At 47.3% G+C, this 18405-nt stretch overlaps 1 gene segment (V, D, J or C); it reads left to right on the top strand.

Moving 5' to 3' along the window:
• Positions 1 to 466: 466 nt before the first annotated feature.
• Positions 467 to 18405, top strand: part of LOC124046810 — a 56248-nt gene continuing 38309 nt past the window's right edge. Inside the window, 2 exon segments of the C gene segment in view lie at positions 467 to 515; positions 698 to 1000. Coding sequence covers positions 467 to 515; positions 698 to 1000 — 352 coding nt within the window.

The raw sequence follows: 18405 nt of genomic DNA on the forward strand, positions 1-18405 counted from the left end.
TTATTTTTAATCTAACTGCGTTTTCAGATTTCAAAAATAATTTATGGCGAAAGCATACCATGCAATTGTCTGTTGATTTCCAAAACCCCTTTATTTTCCCCTTCATTTCTACCATAGCAATGGTCAACAAACCAGAGGTAGAAAATGCTGACTCATTTCAGTGTTTTAGGACTACCAGCTCCCGAGCTCTATAGGATAGAATATAATATGTAAAGAGCTGATGGTCTCATCATGGACTGTAGGGGGACCTCTAACTTTAATAATGTGAATGTCTCTACAGTCTGAACCACTAATTAGCATGATGTATTCAGATCATCAGTCCCTCCCACTTCACTGACATGTTGAATATGGTGGAACCTGCCGTGGTCTACTGATTGTCATCTATTCATCTATGTGACACTCCTCTTGTTTTATATACATTGATACCAGACTCTTTCCAGCACTCTCACATATAACGTGATCAAACATGTGCACATTGCTTTTCTCTGTTACTGTCTCACTGCTCTGTGCTGCAGGTACAGTTTCATAATGTTTCATTTATTTAACCAGGAAAGTTAAGAACAAAATTCTTATTTACAATGAATGACTTCTCTAGTTATTGATATTGATGTTTCCAAGCATATGTGCCTGGGTCTTGATGTATTCAGGTCTAACTGTACCTAACTCTATTGATTTCATTCTCACTGTGTCCTTACAGGTCTTGTTGAGGGGAGTGAAGTCACTCAGACACCCACCATACTCTGGGAACTCAAAGAAAGTGATGCTCAGATGAACTGCAGTCACACTAAGGGATCTAGCTACTACCAGATGTACTGGTACAGACAGCTTCCAGGAGAGGGAATGAAGCAGGTAGTTTACACAAGTACTTATAACATACCAGACTATGGAGCCTTCAGTGAAGACAAATATGCAAAAGTTAAAACTACAGCTAAGAGTGGATCTTTCACAGTGAAGAAGTTGGAGACAGGAGACAGTGGAATGTACTTCTGTGCTGTGAGTCAACACCGTGATACAGACAACAAGTACAGCTGCACAAAACCCCCAGTATTTCAATAGGATGTAATATAACATGTAAAGAGATGGTTTCATCACATACTGTAGGGGGACCTCTAACTATAGTTCTTCTAATGTCTAATGGTCTCATCACATACTGTAGGGGACCTCTAACTATAGTTCTTCTAATGTCTGATGGTCTCATCACATACTGTAGGGGACCTCTAACTCTAGTTCTTCTAATGGTCTCATCACATACTGTAGGGGACCTCTAACTCTAGTTCTTCTAATGTCTAATGGTCTCATCACATACTGTAGGGGACCTCTAACTATAGTTCTTCTAATGTCTAATGGTCTCATCACATACTGTAGGGGACCTCTAACTATAGTTCTTCTAATGTCTAATGGTCTCATCACATACTGTAGGGGACCTCTAACTATAGTTCTTCTAATGTCTAATGGTCTCATCACATACTGTAGGGGGACCTCTAACTCTAGTTCTTCTAATGGTTTCATCACATACTGTAGGGGACCTCTAACTCTAGTTGTTCTAATGTCTGATGGTCTCATCACATACTGTAGGGGGACCTCTAACTCTAGTTGTTCTAATGTCTGATGGTCTCATCACATACTGTAGGGGACCTCTAACTATAGTTCTTCTAATGTCTGATGGTCTCATCACATACTGTAGGGGGACCTCTAACTCTAGTTCTTCTAATGTCTGATGGTCTCATCACATACTGTAGGGGACCTCTAACTCTAGTTGTTCTAATGTCTGATGGTCTCATCACATACTGTAGGGGACCTCTAACTATAGTTCTTCTAATGTCTGATGGTCTCATCACATACTGTAGGGGACCTCTAACTCTAGTTCTTCTAATGGTTTCATCACATACTGTAGGGGACCTCTAACTCTAGTTGTTCTAATGTCTGATGGTCTCATCACATACTGTAGGGGGACCTCTAACTCTAGTTGTTCTAATGTCTGATGGTCTCATCACATACTGTAGGGGACCTCTAACTCTAGTTCTTCTAATGTCTGATGGTCTCATCACATACTGTAGGGGACCTCTAACTCTAGTTCTTCTAATGTCTGATGGTCTCATCACATACTGTAGGGGACCTCTAACTCTAGTTCTTCTAATGTCTGATGGTCTCATCACATACTGTAGGGGGACCTCTAACTCTAGTTCTTCTAATGTCTAATGGTCTCATCACATACTGTAGGGGGACCTCTAACTCTAGTTGTTCTAATGTCTGATGGTCTCATCACATACTGTAGGGGACCTCTAACTCTAGTTGTTCTAATGTCTGATGGTCTCATCACATACTGTAGGGGACCTCTAACTCTAGTTGTTCTAATGTCTGATGGTCTCATCACATACTGTAGGGGACCTCTAACTCTAGTTGTTCTAATGTCTGATGGTCTCATCACATACTGTAGGGGACCTCTAACTCTAGTTGTTCTAATGTCTGATGGTCTCATCACATACTGTAGGGGACCTCTAACTCTAGTTGTTCTAATGTCTGATGGTCTCATCACATACTGTAGGGGACCTCTAACTCTAGTTGTTCTAATGTCTGATGGTCTCATCACATACTGTAGGGGACCTCTAACTCTAGTTCTTCTAATGTCTGATGGTCTCATCACATACTGTAGGGGGACCTCTAACTCTAGTTCTTCTAATGTCTAATGGTCTCATCACATACTGTAGGGGACCTCTAACTATAGTTGTTCTAATGTCTGATGGTCTCATCACATACTGTAGGGGACCTCTAACTCTAGTTGTTCTAATGTCTGATGGTCTCATCACATACTGTAGGGGACCTCTAACTCTAGTTGTTCTAATGTCTGATGGTCTCATCACATACTGTAGGGGACCTCTAACTCTAGTTGTTCTAATGTCTGATGGTCTCATCACATACTGTAGGGGACCTCTAACTCTAGTTGTTCTAATGTCTGATGGTCTCATCACATACTGTAGGGGACCTCTAACTCTAGTTGTTCTAATGTCTGATGGTCTCATCACATACTGTAGGGGACCTCTAACTCTAGTTGTTCTAATGTCTGATGGTCTCATCACATACTGTAGGGGGACCTCTAACTCTAGTTGTTCTAATGTCTGATGGTCTCATCACATACTGTAGGGGACCTCTAACTCTAGTTGTTCTAATGTCTGATGGTCTCATCACATACTGTAGGGGGACCTCTAACTCTAGTTGTTCTAATGGTCTCATCACATACTGTAGGGGACCTCTAACTCTAGTTGTTCTAATGTCTGATGGTCTCATCACATACTGTAGGGGACCTCTAACTCTAGTTGTTCTAATGTCTGATGGTCTCATCACATACTGTAGGGGGACCTCTAACTCTAGTTGTTCTAATGTCTGATGGTCTCATCACATACTGTAGGGGACCTCTAACTCTAGTTGTTCTAATGTCTGATGGTCTCATCACATACTGTAGGGGACCTCTAACTCTAGTTGTTCTAATGTCTGATGGTCTCATCACATACTGTAGGGGGACCTCTAACTCTAGTTGTTCTAATGTCTGATGGTCTCATCACATACTGTAGGGGGACCTCTAACTCTAGTTCTTCTAATGTCTGATGGTCTCATCACATACTGTAGGGGACCTCTAACTCTAGTTCTTCTAATGTCTGATGGTCTCATCACATACTGTAGGGGACCTCTAACTCTAGTTGTTCTAATGTCTGATGGTCTCATCACATACTGTAGGGGACCTCTAACTCTAGTTCTTCTAATGTCTGATGGTCTCATCACATACTGTAGGGGACCTCTAACTCTAGTTCTTCTAATGTCTGATGGTCTCATCACATACTGTAGGGGACCTCTAACTCTAGTTCTTCTAATGTCTGATGGTCTCATCACATACTGTAGGGGGACCTCTAACTCTAGTTGTTCTAATGTCTGATGGTCTCATCACATACTGTAGGGGACCTCTAACTCTAGTTGTTCTAATGTCTGATGGTCTCATCACATACTGTAGGGGACCTCTAACTCTAGTTGTTCTAATGTCTGATGGTCTCATCACATACTGTAGGGGACCTCTAACTCTAGTTGTTCTAATGTCTGATGGTCTCATCACATACTGTAGGGGGACCTCTAACTCTAGTTGTTCTAATGTCTGATGGGTTCATTGTCATGATCATGTAATCAGTCATGTTCACAGTGAGGTCCTATGAGCAAGCTTTACAGTACAGGCTTCCTGACACTCCCTCTAACACTGTCACTATCCACCACCCTGAAGGAAACATGCTACTACATCAGCCAATCTCCTTTCACCTCAGAGCTTCATCCAGGAGACACTCATATCACATCATCATTGTGTTCCTCAGCATATTCATCATCTTCATCATTATCTTTTTCTTCATCATGATGTTCAGAGTTCTGATTCACCTGGCAGCTCTACCACTCTGGGTGACAGGTATTAAATCACTTACGATGAGAAGCAAAACGATACTACGAATGTCATCAAACTGAATAAAAACTCATTTCTCTTGCTCCATCTTTCTCACCTTCTCTCCTCTCTCCATCTCTCCTCTGTTTCTCTGTCACCTTCTCTCCCCTCTCTCTCCCTCCCTCGCTGTGTCCACAGGGCAGTTGTTTAGTAGCATGGTTCATCAGAGGCCTGTGGCACTAACAGAAGGTCCTGGAGGAGACGTTCAACTCACCTGCAGCCATACGATCGCTAACTACTACGTGATACTATGGTACAAACAGTCAGCAGGAGACACTGCTATGAAACTCATTGGTTATGCAAATTACAAGTCAATAACCATGGAGAAATCATTTGAAAAGCACTTCAATGTGAGTGGAGATGGTGGGAAAGAGGCTTATCTTCATCTAGTGAGTCTGAGAGGACCTGAACACAGTGCAGTTTATTACCGTGCAGCCAGCCAACACAGTGATGTAGACTTCCTCCTGTTCTCTACTAAAACCCTGTCTGATGGTAATATTAGACCACGGCTCAGAACACCTGCATCTGAGGTTTGACTTTGACTCAGTGCCAATGAATAAACACAGATGGATGATGGCATAAGGTGATATCTGTCCTCGTACAGTATACCAGTATTTACAGTTTAGTGTCACCACTCATTAACATACATTATGCAATGTTACAATGTCAAATTCCATTACTCCATTTCTATCTATATAAAAAGACAAATCCTTTAATGATGTAGATACCGGTATGTTCCACAATACACCTTAACGTTGAACAGGAGACCTGTAGGTGAACAAGGGATCTGCTTGAATATCAACACAAGTTCTGACGTCAAAGTGATGTCATTTCCTTCCCCTCCGGCAGCTCAGTTCAGCTCCCCTTCTCTATTGGCTTGTTCTCCTCTCCCCCCTATGGGCTCTGGTCTAAAGTAGTGCACTAGAAAGGGAATAGGGTGCCATTTGGGATGTTGTTATACATTTGACACTCCCACTAGATGACATGACATCTCTGACTATCTGAAAACCCTTTCTCCTTGTCCATGTGACTCTTCTCTCCAGAACCATCAACATGATCAAGCTTCTCATACATGTAGCAACTCTACCACTATGGGTGACAGGTACTAAATCCCTCATGAAAGATAGATTTACTACTGAAATATATTGCTGTCAATATGCTAATAATACTGTATATTTCATATGGTCTGTTTTCATCCATAGGGCTGTCAAAAACAGACAAAGTTCACCAGACTCCTACTGCAATACTAAAAGGACCTGAAGACAAAGTCAATCTCACCTGCAGCCACACTGTTTCAGATTACAACATGATACTGTGGTACCAACAGTCAGCCCAAAACACTGGTCTGAAACTCATTGGGTATGTGAGATACACCAGTCCAACGGTGGAAGATTCCTTTAAAGGGCGTTTTGATGTCAGTGGAGATGCTGCAGCTAATAAAATGGCGTATCTACATTTTTCCAAAGTGACAGAAGCTGAAGACAGTGCAGTGTATTTCTGTGCTGCTAGTGAAGCACAGTGTTTCACTATACCCTCTCTCCTCTACAAAAACCCTCTCTGATCCTCTCATATAATACTGACTACAGCTCTATACACCTGCACCTGTCTTCAACCACTTCAACAAGACTTTGCTCTGAACCATTAGATATCAGACAGATGGTAATGATACTGTTATAAGTGGCTTGTTTAGATGGTTTAGGTGCATTTCCTCACTTCTCCACCAGGAGGGAGTATTTCTCAACACACATTTAGAAGATGCTTGTGGTATGGGAGGGCCGTAGGGGGTCTGAGACATGGCTGGTGGTATGGGAGGGCCCTATGGGGTCTGAGACAGGGCCGGGAGTATGGGAGAGCCGTAGGGGGTCTGAGACATGGCCGGGGGTATGGGAGTGCCCTAGGGGGTCTGAGACATGGCCGGGGGTATGGGAGGGCCCTATGGGGTCTGAGACAGGGCCGGGGGTATGGGAGTGCCCTAGGGGGTCTGAGACATGGCCGGTGGTATGGGAGGGCCCTATGGGGTCTGAGACAGGGCCGGTGGTGTTGGAGGGCTCTAGGTGGCCTGGGGAATGTGGAATGGGAGGGACCTAGGGAGCCTGGGCCAGGGAATTTGGTGTGGGAGGGCCCTGGGGATCAGGGAATGTGGTATGGGAGGGCCCTCATACTTTCTCTGTCCAGACATGATCAGATACAAGACTTACATACTGTATTGAGTGACTGAGCATGGGTGAATGAGTGTGTGTGTATATGTGTATGTCAGTATCAGTGTGTGTGGCTGAGTGGTAGAGACCTGAGGATGGCTGAGTAGTAGAGACCTGAGGATGGCTGAGTAGTAGAGACATGAGGATGGCTGAGTAGTAGAGACCTGAGGATGGCTGAGTAGTAGAGACCTGAGGATGGCTGAGTAGTAGAGACATGAGGATGGCTGAGTAGTAGAGACCTGAGGATGGCTGAGTAGTAGAGACCTGAGGATGGCTGAGTAGTAGAGACCTGAGGATGGCTGAGTAGTAGAGACCTGAGGATGGCTGAGTAGTAGAGACATGAGGATGGCTGAGTAGTAGAGACATGAGGATGGCTGAGTAGTAGAGACATGAGGATGGCTGAGTAGTAGAGACATGAGGATGGCTGAGTAGTAGAGACCTGAGGATGGCTGAGTGGTAGAGACCTGAGGATGGCTGAATAGTAGAGACCTGAGGATGGCTGAGTAGTAGAGACCTGAGGATGGCTGAGTAGTAGAGACCTGAGGATGGCTGAGTAGTAGAGACCTGAGGATGGCTGAGTAGTAGAGACCTGAGGATGGCTGAGTAGTAGAGACCTGAGGATGGCTGAGTAGTAGAGACCTGAGGATGGCTGAGTAGTAGAGACCTGAGGATGGCTGAGTAGTAGAGACCTGAGGATGGCTGAGTAGTAGAGACCTGAGGATGGCTCAGTGGTAGAGACCTGAGGATGGCTGAGTAGTAGAGACCTGAGGATGGCTGAGTAGTAGAGACCTGAGGATGGCTGAGTAGTAGAGACCTGAGGATGGCTGAGTAGTAGAGACCTGAGGATGGCTGAGTAGTAGAGACCTGAGGATGGCTGGGACGTGGGACAAAGGAGGTATCATGCTGAGTGGGACTAGGGGCTCCGCAGTAATCTAAAACAATGATAACTCTCCTAAAGGACAATTTTCAAGGCATATTGACATTTAAGAGAGACATAATAGGAGGCATAAAGCAATCACAGGTGTTGATTGGGAGAGCTAGCTCAGACAACAACGGGTAAGACAACAGCAGCTAATCAGCTAAGACAAGGATAATAAAGTCCTTCGTACATCAGCTGATATCTCAAAGTGCTTTACAGAAACCCAGCCTAAAACCCCAAACAGCAAGCAATGCAGGTGTAGAAGCACGGTGGCTGGGAAAAACTCCCTAGAAAGGCCAAAACCTTGGAAGAAACCTAGAGAGGAACCAGGCTATGTGGGGTGGCCAGTCCTCTTCTGGCTGTGCCGGGTGGAGATTATAACAGACATGGCCAAGATGTTCAAATGTTCATAAATGACCAGCATGGTCCAATAATAATAATAAGGCAGAACAGTTGAAACTGGAGCAGCAGCACGGCCAGGTGGACTGGGGACAGCAAGGAGTCATCATGTCAGGTAGTCCTGAGGCATGGTCCTAGGGCTCAGGTCCTCCGAGAGAGAGAAAGAAAGAAAGGAAGAGAGAATTAGAGAGCGCATACTTAAATTCACGCAGGACACCGGATAGGACAGGAGAAGTACTCCAAAGATAACAAACTGACCCTAGCCCCCCGACACATTAACTACTGCAGCATAAATACTGGAGGCTGAGACAGGAGGGGTCAGGAGACACTGTGGCCCCATCCGATGATACCCCCGGACAGGGCCAAACAGGAAGGATATAACCCCACCCACTTTGCCAAAGCACAGCCCCCACACCACTAGAGGGATATCTTCAACCACCAACTTACCATCCTGAGACAAGGCCGGGTATAGCCCAGATAGATCTCCGCCACGGCATGACCCAAGGGGGGGCGCCAACCCAGACAGGAAGATCACATCATTGACTCAACCCACTCAAGTGACGCACCCCTCCTAGGGACGGGATGAAAGAGCACCAGTAAGCCAGTGACTCAGCCCCTGTAATAGGGTTAGAGGCAGAGAATCCCAGTGGAAAGAGGGGAACCGGCCAGGCAGAGACAGCAAGGGCCTGTGCTGTCTGGAGATGAATGGGCAGAGAGGGTCTGTTAACTACACACAGGGCCTGAGCTTGGGGCAAGGGGCAACAGATCAACAAAAAATGAACAAATGGAGTACTGTGATTAATGAACAGTCCAGCAGCCATCAGCTATGTAGCCAAGTGATCATAGGGTCCAGTGAACAGCAATAGATGGAACAGGGAAGCCGCTGGGTTGTTGTTACTAACTAGCAAGCTGGAGACACAGCGTTTAAAGTTAGCAGACTGGGGCTAGTAGAAGCACCTGCTCCCACGTCTACTACCTAGCAAGCTGAGACACAGCGTTTAAAGTTAGCAGGCCGGGGCTAGTAGAAGCGCCTGCTCCGACGTCTGGCAAAGGCCGGTTGGGGGCACAGAGGATGGAGTTACGTCGGCAGACCAGTTGTGGTCTTTGCCGAAAGAAGTAATGTGGTTGTAGTAATTTAGTTTGCTAGCCGAGAGATGCGCCTGGCTCACAGCTAACTGGTGGTAGCTTCAGGACAGGGGCGTTAGCCACTATAGCCTCTCGGTAGCAGCTAGCTAGCAGCGATGATCCGATGCAAAGGTCCAATGTTTACTGCAAGGATCCGGTGGACTAGTGTAGTTCATGCAGTGTTGGGGAAGAGTCCGGAAGGCATCAGCTGTGTAGCCAAGTGATCACTGAGCGAATATCTGCCTGCTTGAATGCCAACAACTCAGATACACATTAAGACATGAAATGACCCATGGCATCGATAGGACCTCACTCAGAGATAAAATCATAGAACATTCAGAATGGGTGAATATTTCCTTTAACCATCAATCAACTACCTCCAGATATCAGTGCATCAGATCTCCCTCTCTGTTCTACTAAACCCTGCTTCCTGTCCCACATAGACTCCTCCTGCAGGGTTCATCTCAGGTCTCTGATGGTTTAGATGTTCTCATAAGGAGGCAGCATCCCTCTATAAGATCACTGAGATGAGTTGATGAGAAGCCTCCTCTAATTCATGTGGAGTGGTTTGTCTGTCTCATTCTTTCTGTCTCCTTAACAGTGAGTCAACATGATCAGAATTCTTATCTCCATCACCATGGGTTACACAGCCTGGGCTGCAGGTATTCAGATCACTGATTTCACCAACTAATAATATCCTCATTTGATCGTTTTTTATGTTTCAAGTGAATATGTTTCTATATCTGTTGATTCACCTCTTCTCTCTCTCTCTCTCTCTCTCTCTCTCTCTCTCTCTCTCTCTCTCTCTCTCTCTCTCTCTCTCTCTCTCTCTCTCCCCCTAAAGGTTCTTCTCTCAGTAACCAGGTTCACCAGAGTCCTGTATCCCTGTACAAGAACCAGGGAAGTCGGCTAAGATGGAGTGTTCACATAGTATATCAGGCTATGATCGTATCCTCTGGTACAAGCAATCCAACTACAGAGAATTAGTGCTATTAGGATACATGATAGGGACATCTGGATATCCTGAGGCTGGATTTGATATAGAAGGAGATGCTAATGCAGGTGGTACCAGCACCTTAACCATCAAACAACTAACTCCAAATAGCAGTGCTGTGTATTACTGTGCTGCTAGTTTACACAGTGCATCAGATCTCCCTCTCTGCTCTACAAAAACCTCCTCCCTGGTGTACTGCAGACTAATCACACCTGTATTAACGTCACACTGTATCTGACTCTGATTCAAAGCCAAAACACTCACCAGCTGGTGGGTGGGGTAGACCTGGAGACTGAAGCTGCTCTGATTTCCCAGCTAGCAATGAGGAATCAGCCCAAGTGCAATGTCTTTCTACCAGAATTCAGCCAACTTTGCCAGCATCTTACCAGAATCTCCCCAGAAGCGACACAACAAAAATAAAAAAATGTATACAATATTACTCGACTTAGTCATTTTAAATATTGCTATTTTGTACATACATATTATACTCATCTCAGCGTGCATGTGCCCGGCCCACCACAGGTGTCACTGTAGTGCGATGGGACAAGGACATCCCTGCCGTCCAAACCCTCCAATAACTAGGACGACGCTGAGCAAATTGTGCGTATCCTCACAGGTCACCCAGTCGTGACTGGCACGGGTCTCGAACCAGCATCTGTAGCAACGATGTTTGCACTACGATGCAGTGTCCTAGACCGCTGCACCACTCGGGAGGCTCCATCCACAAAGTTCTTAATGCTTATCAATTGTCTTGCACAAAGTATCAAAATGCCTAAATACTACACAGGCCTCTTAAAGAATTTCATTTAAATGTTAATTGTATTTTTTCTGCACAGAAACAATGAGCAAATATGGAAAAATAAATAATGAAATGTAAATTATATAAAGCAGCCCGTTTAATCATCTGTCAGAGTGAAGCCACAATCGCCCCAAGAACCAAGTAATACATTTGGGCCAGATAACTCACACCGGAATTGTCCCGAGCTCAACCTCCGCATCCTAGCCACATGACGTCGGCCGAGTCTGACTCTCGGCTGGAATCGACCCAGATCCACAGTGCTAGCTGGGATATCTACCATGATGGGGTATACATAAGCATGAATTTCATCAACAAGAAGAACAACATTACAGATAATAGACTGGATATCTCTAATATTGTATAGCTTTGGAATCGTGACATTACATAATTTTGAGGGAAATAGGACAGTTTGTCGACACATATCCTGACTTTTAGAAGGGATTGTGTGATGGTTAGTTTAGCAACTGCGTGACGCAGCATGACAACATTTTATTAATTGGTCGATAATATGCTGGGTGGGGTGTTTGTACACCAATGAGATTCCTATATGTTTTCTCTAATATATTTGGCAATGCTGTTTCAGCTGTTATACTTGTTTTAGATGATGCACAACGTGTGCGTTCTGATGGTATTGACTCTAGTTTCCTGAATATTAGGTGTACCACAGGGCTCAGTTTTGGGACCATTTCTCTTTACTATTCATATTAATAATATTGGTCTTTGTATTAAATCCCTTCATATTAATCTGTATGCAGGTTATATGGTTATGTTTGCCATAGCACTGATTGCTAATTAGGGCTAGGTGTCCCGGGACAAAGCCGACAACATCCTGTGAAATTGGAGGGCGCTCAATTAAATTCAAATAAATATTTGTAATATTAAACATTAATGAACATACAAGTGTCTAATATCATTTAAAAGCTTAACTTCTTTTAAATCTAACTGCGTTGTCAGATTCCAAAAATATTTTACGGCGAAAGCATACCATGCAATTGTCTGTTGACGGCGCCCCACATCAACATATTTTTCAACCAGCACAAGCTTCACAAAATCACAAATAGCAATAAAAGAAATCACTTACCTCTGAAGATCTTCCTCTGTTTGCAATCCCAAAGGTCCCAGCTACAACATGAATGGTTGTGTTATTCGATAAAATCCTTCTTTATATCCCAAAAAGTCAGTTTAGTTGGCAGCATTGATTTCAGTAATTCTAAACAGACAGACAAAGGAGTCCAAAAAGCAACCACTAAACTTTGTCCAAACAAGTCAAACGATGTTTCTATTCATCTATCTAAAATGTAAATAAACTATAATATTTCATACGGAAAGAAGTATGTTCAATGGGAAAATTCGTTAGCGCAACATCTGCTCGCACGCCAAAAGACTGATTTACTGAAGTTCAGGAAACTAGAGCCTAGCCCAGAAAGGTTTTAAGATATTCCACAGAACAAAACATGTAAGATCTCCAAAGCCTGTTTTAACTTCAGACCTTATATCCCAAAACCCCATTATTCCCCCCTTCATTTCTCCCATAGCAATGGTCAACAAACCAGAGGTAGAAAATGCTGACTCATTTCTGTGTTTTAGGACTATGTCACACCCTGACCATAGTTTGCTTTGTATGTTTCTATGTTTTGGTTGGTCAGTGTGTGATCTGAGTGGGCATTCTATGTTGGATGTCTTGTTTGTCTATTTCTATGTCTGGCCTGATATGGTTCTCAATCAGAGGCAGGTGTTAGTCATTGTCTTTGATTGGGAACCATACATAGGTAGCCTGGGTTTCCCTGTGTGTTTGTGGGTGATTGTTCCTGTCTCTGTGTTTTAGGTTTCACTGTGTGTTGGTGGGTGATTGTTCCTGTCTCTGTGGTTTGCACCAGATAGGACTGTTTTAGGTTTCACTGTGTGTTTGTGGGTGATTGTTCCTGTCTCTGTGTTTTGCACCAGATAGGACTGTTTTAGGTTTCACTGTGTGTTGGTGGGTGATTGTTCCTGTCTCTGTGTTTTGCACCAGATAGGACTGTTTTAGGTTTCCCTGTGTGTTTGTGGGTGATTGTTCCTGTCTCTGTGTTTTAGGTTTCACTGTGTGTTTGTGGGTGATTGTTCCTGTCTCTGTGTTTTGCACCAGATAGGACTGTTTTAGGTTTCACTGTGTGTTTGTGGGTGATTGTTCCTGTCTCTGTGTTTTGCACCAGATAGGACTGTTTTAGGTTTCACTGTGTGTTGGTGGGTGATTGTTCCTGTCTCTGTGTTTTACACCAGATAGGACTGTTTTAGGTTTCACTGTGTGTTTGTGGGTGATTGTTCCTGTCTCTGTGTTTTGCACCAGATAGGACTGTTTTAGGTTTCACTGTGTGTTGGTGGGTGATTGTTCCTGTCTCTGTGTTTTACACCAGATAGGACTGTTTTAGGTTTTTCCACGTTTGTTGTTTTGTTAGTTTATTCGTGTTCAGTTTCTTTATTAAAGAACAATGAATAACAACCGCGCTACTTTATTAAAGTTAAATCACGCTGCATTTTGGTCTGCCTCCACTTCGCCTAAAGAAAACCGTGACAGACTACAAGCTGGTGAGCTCTATAGGATAGAATATAATGTAAAGAGCTGATGGTCTCATCATGGACTGTAGGGGGACCTCTAACTTTAATAATGTGAATGTCTCTACAGTCTGAACCACTAATTAGCATGATGTATTCAGATCATCAGTCCCTCCCACTTCACTGACATGGGGAAAGAGAGAGAGAGGGAGAAGAGGAAAGAGAGAGAGAGGGAGAAGAGGAAAGAGAGAGAAGGGGAGAGAGGGAGAAGAGGAAAGAGAGAGAAGGGGAGAGAGGGAGAAGAGGAAGGGGAGAGAGGGAGAAGAGGAAGGGGAGAGAGGGAGAAGAGGAAAGAGAGAGAAGGGGAGAGAGGGAGAAGAGGAAAGAGAGAGAAGGGGAGAGAGGGAGAAGAGGAAGGGGAGAGAGGGAGAAGAGGAAGGGGAGAGGGAGAAGAGGAAAGAGAGAGAGGAGAGAGAGAGGGGAAGAGGAAAGGAAGGGGAGAGAGGGAGAAGAGGAAAGAGAGAGAAGGGAGAGAGGGAGAGGAAAGAGGAAAGAGAGAGAAGGGGGAGAGAGGGAGAAGAGGAAGGGGAGAGAGGGAGAAGAGGAAGGGGAGAGAGGGAGAAGAGGAAAGAGAGAGGGAGAAGAGGAAAGAGAGAGGGAGAAGAGGAAAGAGAGAGGGAGAAGAGGAAAGAGAGAGAAGGGGAGAGAGGGAGGAGAAGAGGAAGGGGAGAGAGGGAGAAGAGGAAGGGGAGAGAGGGAGAAGAGGAAAGAGAGAGAAGGGGAGAGAGGGAGAAGAGGAAAGAGAGAGAAGAGAGAAAGGAAAGAGAGAGAAGGGGAGAGAGGGAGAAGAGGAGAGGGGAGAGAGGGAGAAGAGGAGAAGAGGAAGGGGAGAGAGGGAGAAGAGGAGAAGAGAGAGAGAAGGGAGAAGAGGAAGGAAGGAGAGAGGGAGAAGAGGAAAGAGAGAGAAGGGGAGAGAGGGAGAAGAGGAAAGAGAGAGAAGGGGAGAGAAGAGGAGAAGAGAGAAGGGGAGAGGAGAGGAAAGAGAGGAAGGGGAGAGAGGGAGAAGAGGAAAGAGAGAGGGAGAAGAGGAAAGAGGGGAGAGAGGGAGAAGAGGAAAGAGAGAGGGGGAGAAGAGGAGGAAAGAGAGAGAAGGGGAGAGAGGGAGAAGAGGAAAGAGAGAGAAGGGGAGAGAGGGAGAAGAGGAAAGAGAGAGAAGGGGAGAGAGGGAGAAGAGGAAAGAGAGAGAAGGGGAGAGAGGGAGAAGGAAAGAGAGAGAAGGGGAGAGAGGGAGAAGAGGAAAGAGAGAGAAGGGGAAGAGGAGAAGAGGAAAGAGAGAGAAGGGGAGAGAGGGAGAAGAGGAAAGAGAGAGAAGGGGAGAGAGGGAGAAGAGGAAGAGAGAAAGAGAGAGAGAAGGGGAGAGAGGGAGAAGAGGAAAGAGAGAGAAGGGGAGAGAGGGAGAAGAGGAAAGAGAGAGAAGGGGAGAGAGGGAGAAGAGGAAAGAGAGAGAAGGGGAGAGAGGGAGAAGAGGAAAGAGAGAGAAGGGGAGAGAGGGAGAAGAGGAAAGAGAGAGAAGGGGAGAGAGGGAGAAGAGGAAAGAGAGAGAAGGGGAGAGAGGGAGAAGAGGAAAGAGAGAGAAGGGGAGAGAGGGAGAAGAGGAAAGAGAGAGAAGGGGAGAGAGGGAGAAGAGGAAAGAGAGAGAGGGGGAGAGGAGGGAGAAGAGGAAAGAGAGAGAAGGGGAGAGAGGGAGAAGAGGAAAGAGAGAGAAGGGGAGAGAGGGAGAAGAGGAAAGAGAGAGAAGGGGAGAGAGAGGAGAAGAGGAAAGAGAGAGAAGGGGAGAGAGGGAGAAAAGAGAGAGAAAGAGAGGAGAAGGGAAGGGGAGGGAGAAGAGGAAAGAGAGAGAAAGAGAGAGAGAGAGAGAGAGGGAGAAGAGGAAAGAGAGAGAAGGGGAGAGAGGGGAGAAGAGGAAAGAGAGAGAAGGGAGAGAGAGGAGAAGAGGAAAGAGAGAGAAGGGGAGGGAGAAGAGGAAAGAGAGAGAAGGGAGGGAGAAGAGGAAAGAGAGAGAAGGGAGGGAGAAGAGGAAAGAGAGAGAAGAGAGGGAGAAGAGGAAAGAGAGAGAAGAGAGGGAGAAGAGGAAAGAGAGAGAAGGGGAGAGAGGGAGAAGAGGAAAGAGAGAGAAGGGGAGAGAGGGAGAAGGGGAGAGAGTGTGAAGGGGAGAGAGTGTGAAGGGGAGAGAGGGAGAAGGGGAGAGAGGGGAGAAGGGGAGAGAGTGCGAAGGGGGAGAGAGAGAGAAGGGGGAGGGAGAGAGAGAAGAGGAAAGGGGAAGGGAGGGGGAGAGAGGAAAGAGAGAAGAGGAAAGAGAGAAAGAGAGGGGGGAGAGAGGGAGAAGAGGAAAGAGAGGAAAGAGAGAGAAGGGGAGAGAGGGAGAAGAGGAAAGAGAGGAAAGAGAGAGAAGGGGAGAGAGGGAGAAGGGGAGAGAGGGAGAAGGGGAGAAGAGTGCGAAGGGGAGAGAGAGAGAGTGCGAAGGGGAGAGAGAGAGAAGGGGAGAGAGTGCGAAGGGGGAGGGAGAGAGAGAAGGGGAGAGAGGGAGAAGGGGAGAGAGAGAGGGAGAAGAGGAAGGGGAGAAAGAGAGAGAAGGGGGAGGGAGAGAGAGAAGGGGAGAGGGGGGAGAGAGGGAGAAGAGGAAAAGAGAGAGAAGGGGAGAGAGGGAGAAGAGGAAAGAGAGGAAAGAGAGAGAAGGGGAGAGAGGGAGAAGAGGAAAGAGAGGAAAGAGAGAGAAGGGGAGAGAGGGAGAAGAGAAGAAAGAGAGGAAAGAGAGAGAAGGGGAGAGAGGGAGAAGGGGAGAGAGGAGAGAAGGGGAGAGAGTGCGAAGGGGAGAGAGAGTGCGAAGGGGAGAGAGAGAAGGGGAGGGAGAGTGCGAAGGGGGAGAGAGAGTGCGAAGGGGGAGGGAGAGAGAGAAGGGGGAGGGAGAGGAGAGAGAGAGAGAGAGAAGGGGAGAGGGAGAGAGAGAGAAGGGGAGGGAGAGAGAGAGAGAGAGAAGGGGGAGAGGGAGAGAGAGAGAGAGAGGGGGGAGAGGGAGAAGAGGAAAGAGAGAGAAGGGGGAGAGAGTGCGAAGGGGAGAGTGAAGGGGAGAGAGTGCGAAGGGGAGAGAGAGTGCGAAGGGGAGAGAGAGTGCGAAGGGGAGAGAGAGTGCGAAGGGGAGAGAGAGTGCGAAGGGGAGAGAGAGTGCGGGGAAGGGGAGAGAGAGTGCGAAGGGGAGAGAGTGCGAAGGGAGAGAGAGAGTGCGAAGGGGAGAGAGAGAGAGAGAGAGAAGGGGGAGGAGAGAGAGAGAGAGAAGGGGGAGGGAGAGAGAGAGAGAAGGGGGAGGGAGAGAGAGAGAGAGAGGGGGGAGAGAGAGAGAAGGGGAGAGAGAAGGGAGAGAGAGAGAAGGGGAGAGAGAAGGGGGGAGAGAGAGAGAGAAGGGGGGAGGGGGAGAGAGGGAGAAGAGGAAAGAGAGAGAAGGGGAGAGAGGGAGAAGAGGAAAGAGAGGAAAGAGAGAGAAGGGGAGAGAGGGAGAAGAGGAAAGAGAGGAAAGAGAGAGAAGGGGAGAGAGGGAGAAGGGGAGAGAGGGAGAAGGGGAGAGAGTGCGAAGGGGAGAGAGAGTGCGAAGGGGAGAGAGTGCGAAGGGGGAGGGAGAGAGAGAAGGGGGAGGGGGAGAGAGGGAGAAGAGGAAAGAGAGAGAAGGGGAGAGAGGGAGAAGAGGAAAGAGAGGAAAGAGAGAGAAGGGGAGAGAGTGCGAAGGGGAGAGAGTGCGAAGGGGAGAGAGTGCGAAGGGGAGAGAGAGTGCGAAGGGGGAGAGAGAGTGCGAAGGGGGAGGGAGAGAGAGAAGGGGGAGGGAGAGAGAGAGAGAGAAGGGGGAGGGAGAGAGAGAGAAGGGGGAGGGAGAGAGAGAGAGAGAGAAGGGGGAGGGAGAGAGAGAGAGAAGGGGGAGAGGGAGAAGAGGAAAGAGAGAGAAGGGGAGAGAGTGCGAAGGGGAGAGTGAAGGGGAGAGAGAGTGCGAAGGGAGAGAGAGAGAGAGTGCGAAGGGGAGAGAGAGTGCGAAGGGGAGAGAGAGTGCGAAGGGGAGAGAGAGTGCGAAGGGGAGAGAGAGTGCGAAGGGGAGAGAGTGCGAAGGGGAGAGAGTGCGAAGGGAGAGAGAGAGAGAGAGAGAGAGAGAGAGAGAGAGAGGGGGAGGGAGAGAGAGAGAGGGGGGAGGGAGAGAGAGAGAGAAGGGGGAGGGAGAGAGAGAAGGGGGGGGAGGGAGAGAGAGAGAGAAGGGGAGAGAGAAGGGGAGAGAGAGAGAAGGGGAGAGAGAAGGGGGAGAGAGAGAGAGAGAGAAGGGGGAGGGAGAGAGTGAGAGAAGGGGGAGGGAGAGAGAGAGAGAAGGGGGAGGGAGAGAGAGAGAGAAGGGGGAGGAGAGAGAGAGAGAGAAGGGGGAGGGAGAGAGAGAGAGAAGGGGGAGGGAGAGAGAGAGAAGGGGGAGGGAGAGAGAGAGAGAAGGGGGAGAGAAGGGGGAGAGAGAGAGAAGGGGAGAGAGAAGGGGGAGAGAGAGAGAAGGGGAGAGAGAAGGGGGAGAGAGAGAGAAGGGGAGAGAGAAGGGGGGAGAGAGAGAGAGAAGGGGGAGAGAGAAGGGGAGAGTGCGAAGGGGAGAGAGAGAGAAGAGGAGAGAGGGAGAAGAGGAGAGAGGGAGAAGGGGAGAGAGATAAGGGGAGAGAGATAAGAGAGAGAGAGCGAAGGGGAGGGAGAGCGAAGGGGAGGGAGAGAGAGAGAGAAGGGGAGGGAGAGAGAGAGAGAAGGGGAGAGAGAGAGAGAAGGGGAGAGAGAGAGAGAAGGGGAGAGAGAGAGCGAAGGGGAGAGAGAGAGAAGAGGAGAGAGGGAGAAGGGGAGAGAGATAAGGAGAGAGAGAGTGCGAAGGGGAGAGAGTGCGAAGGGGGAGGGAGAGAGAGAAGG

The sequence above is a fragment of the Oncorhynchus gorbuscha genome, linkage group LG10, assembly GCF_021184085.1.
Source record: "Oncorhynchus gorbuscha isolate QuinsamMale2020 ecotype Even-year linkage group LG10, OgorEven_v1.0, whole genome shotgun sequence".
Taxonomy (NCBI): domain Eukaryota; kingdom Metazoa; phylum Chordata; class Actinopteri; order Salmoniformes; family Salmonidae; genus Oncorhynchus; species Oncorhynchus gorbuscha.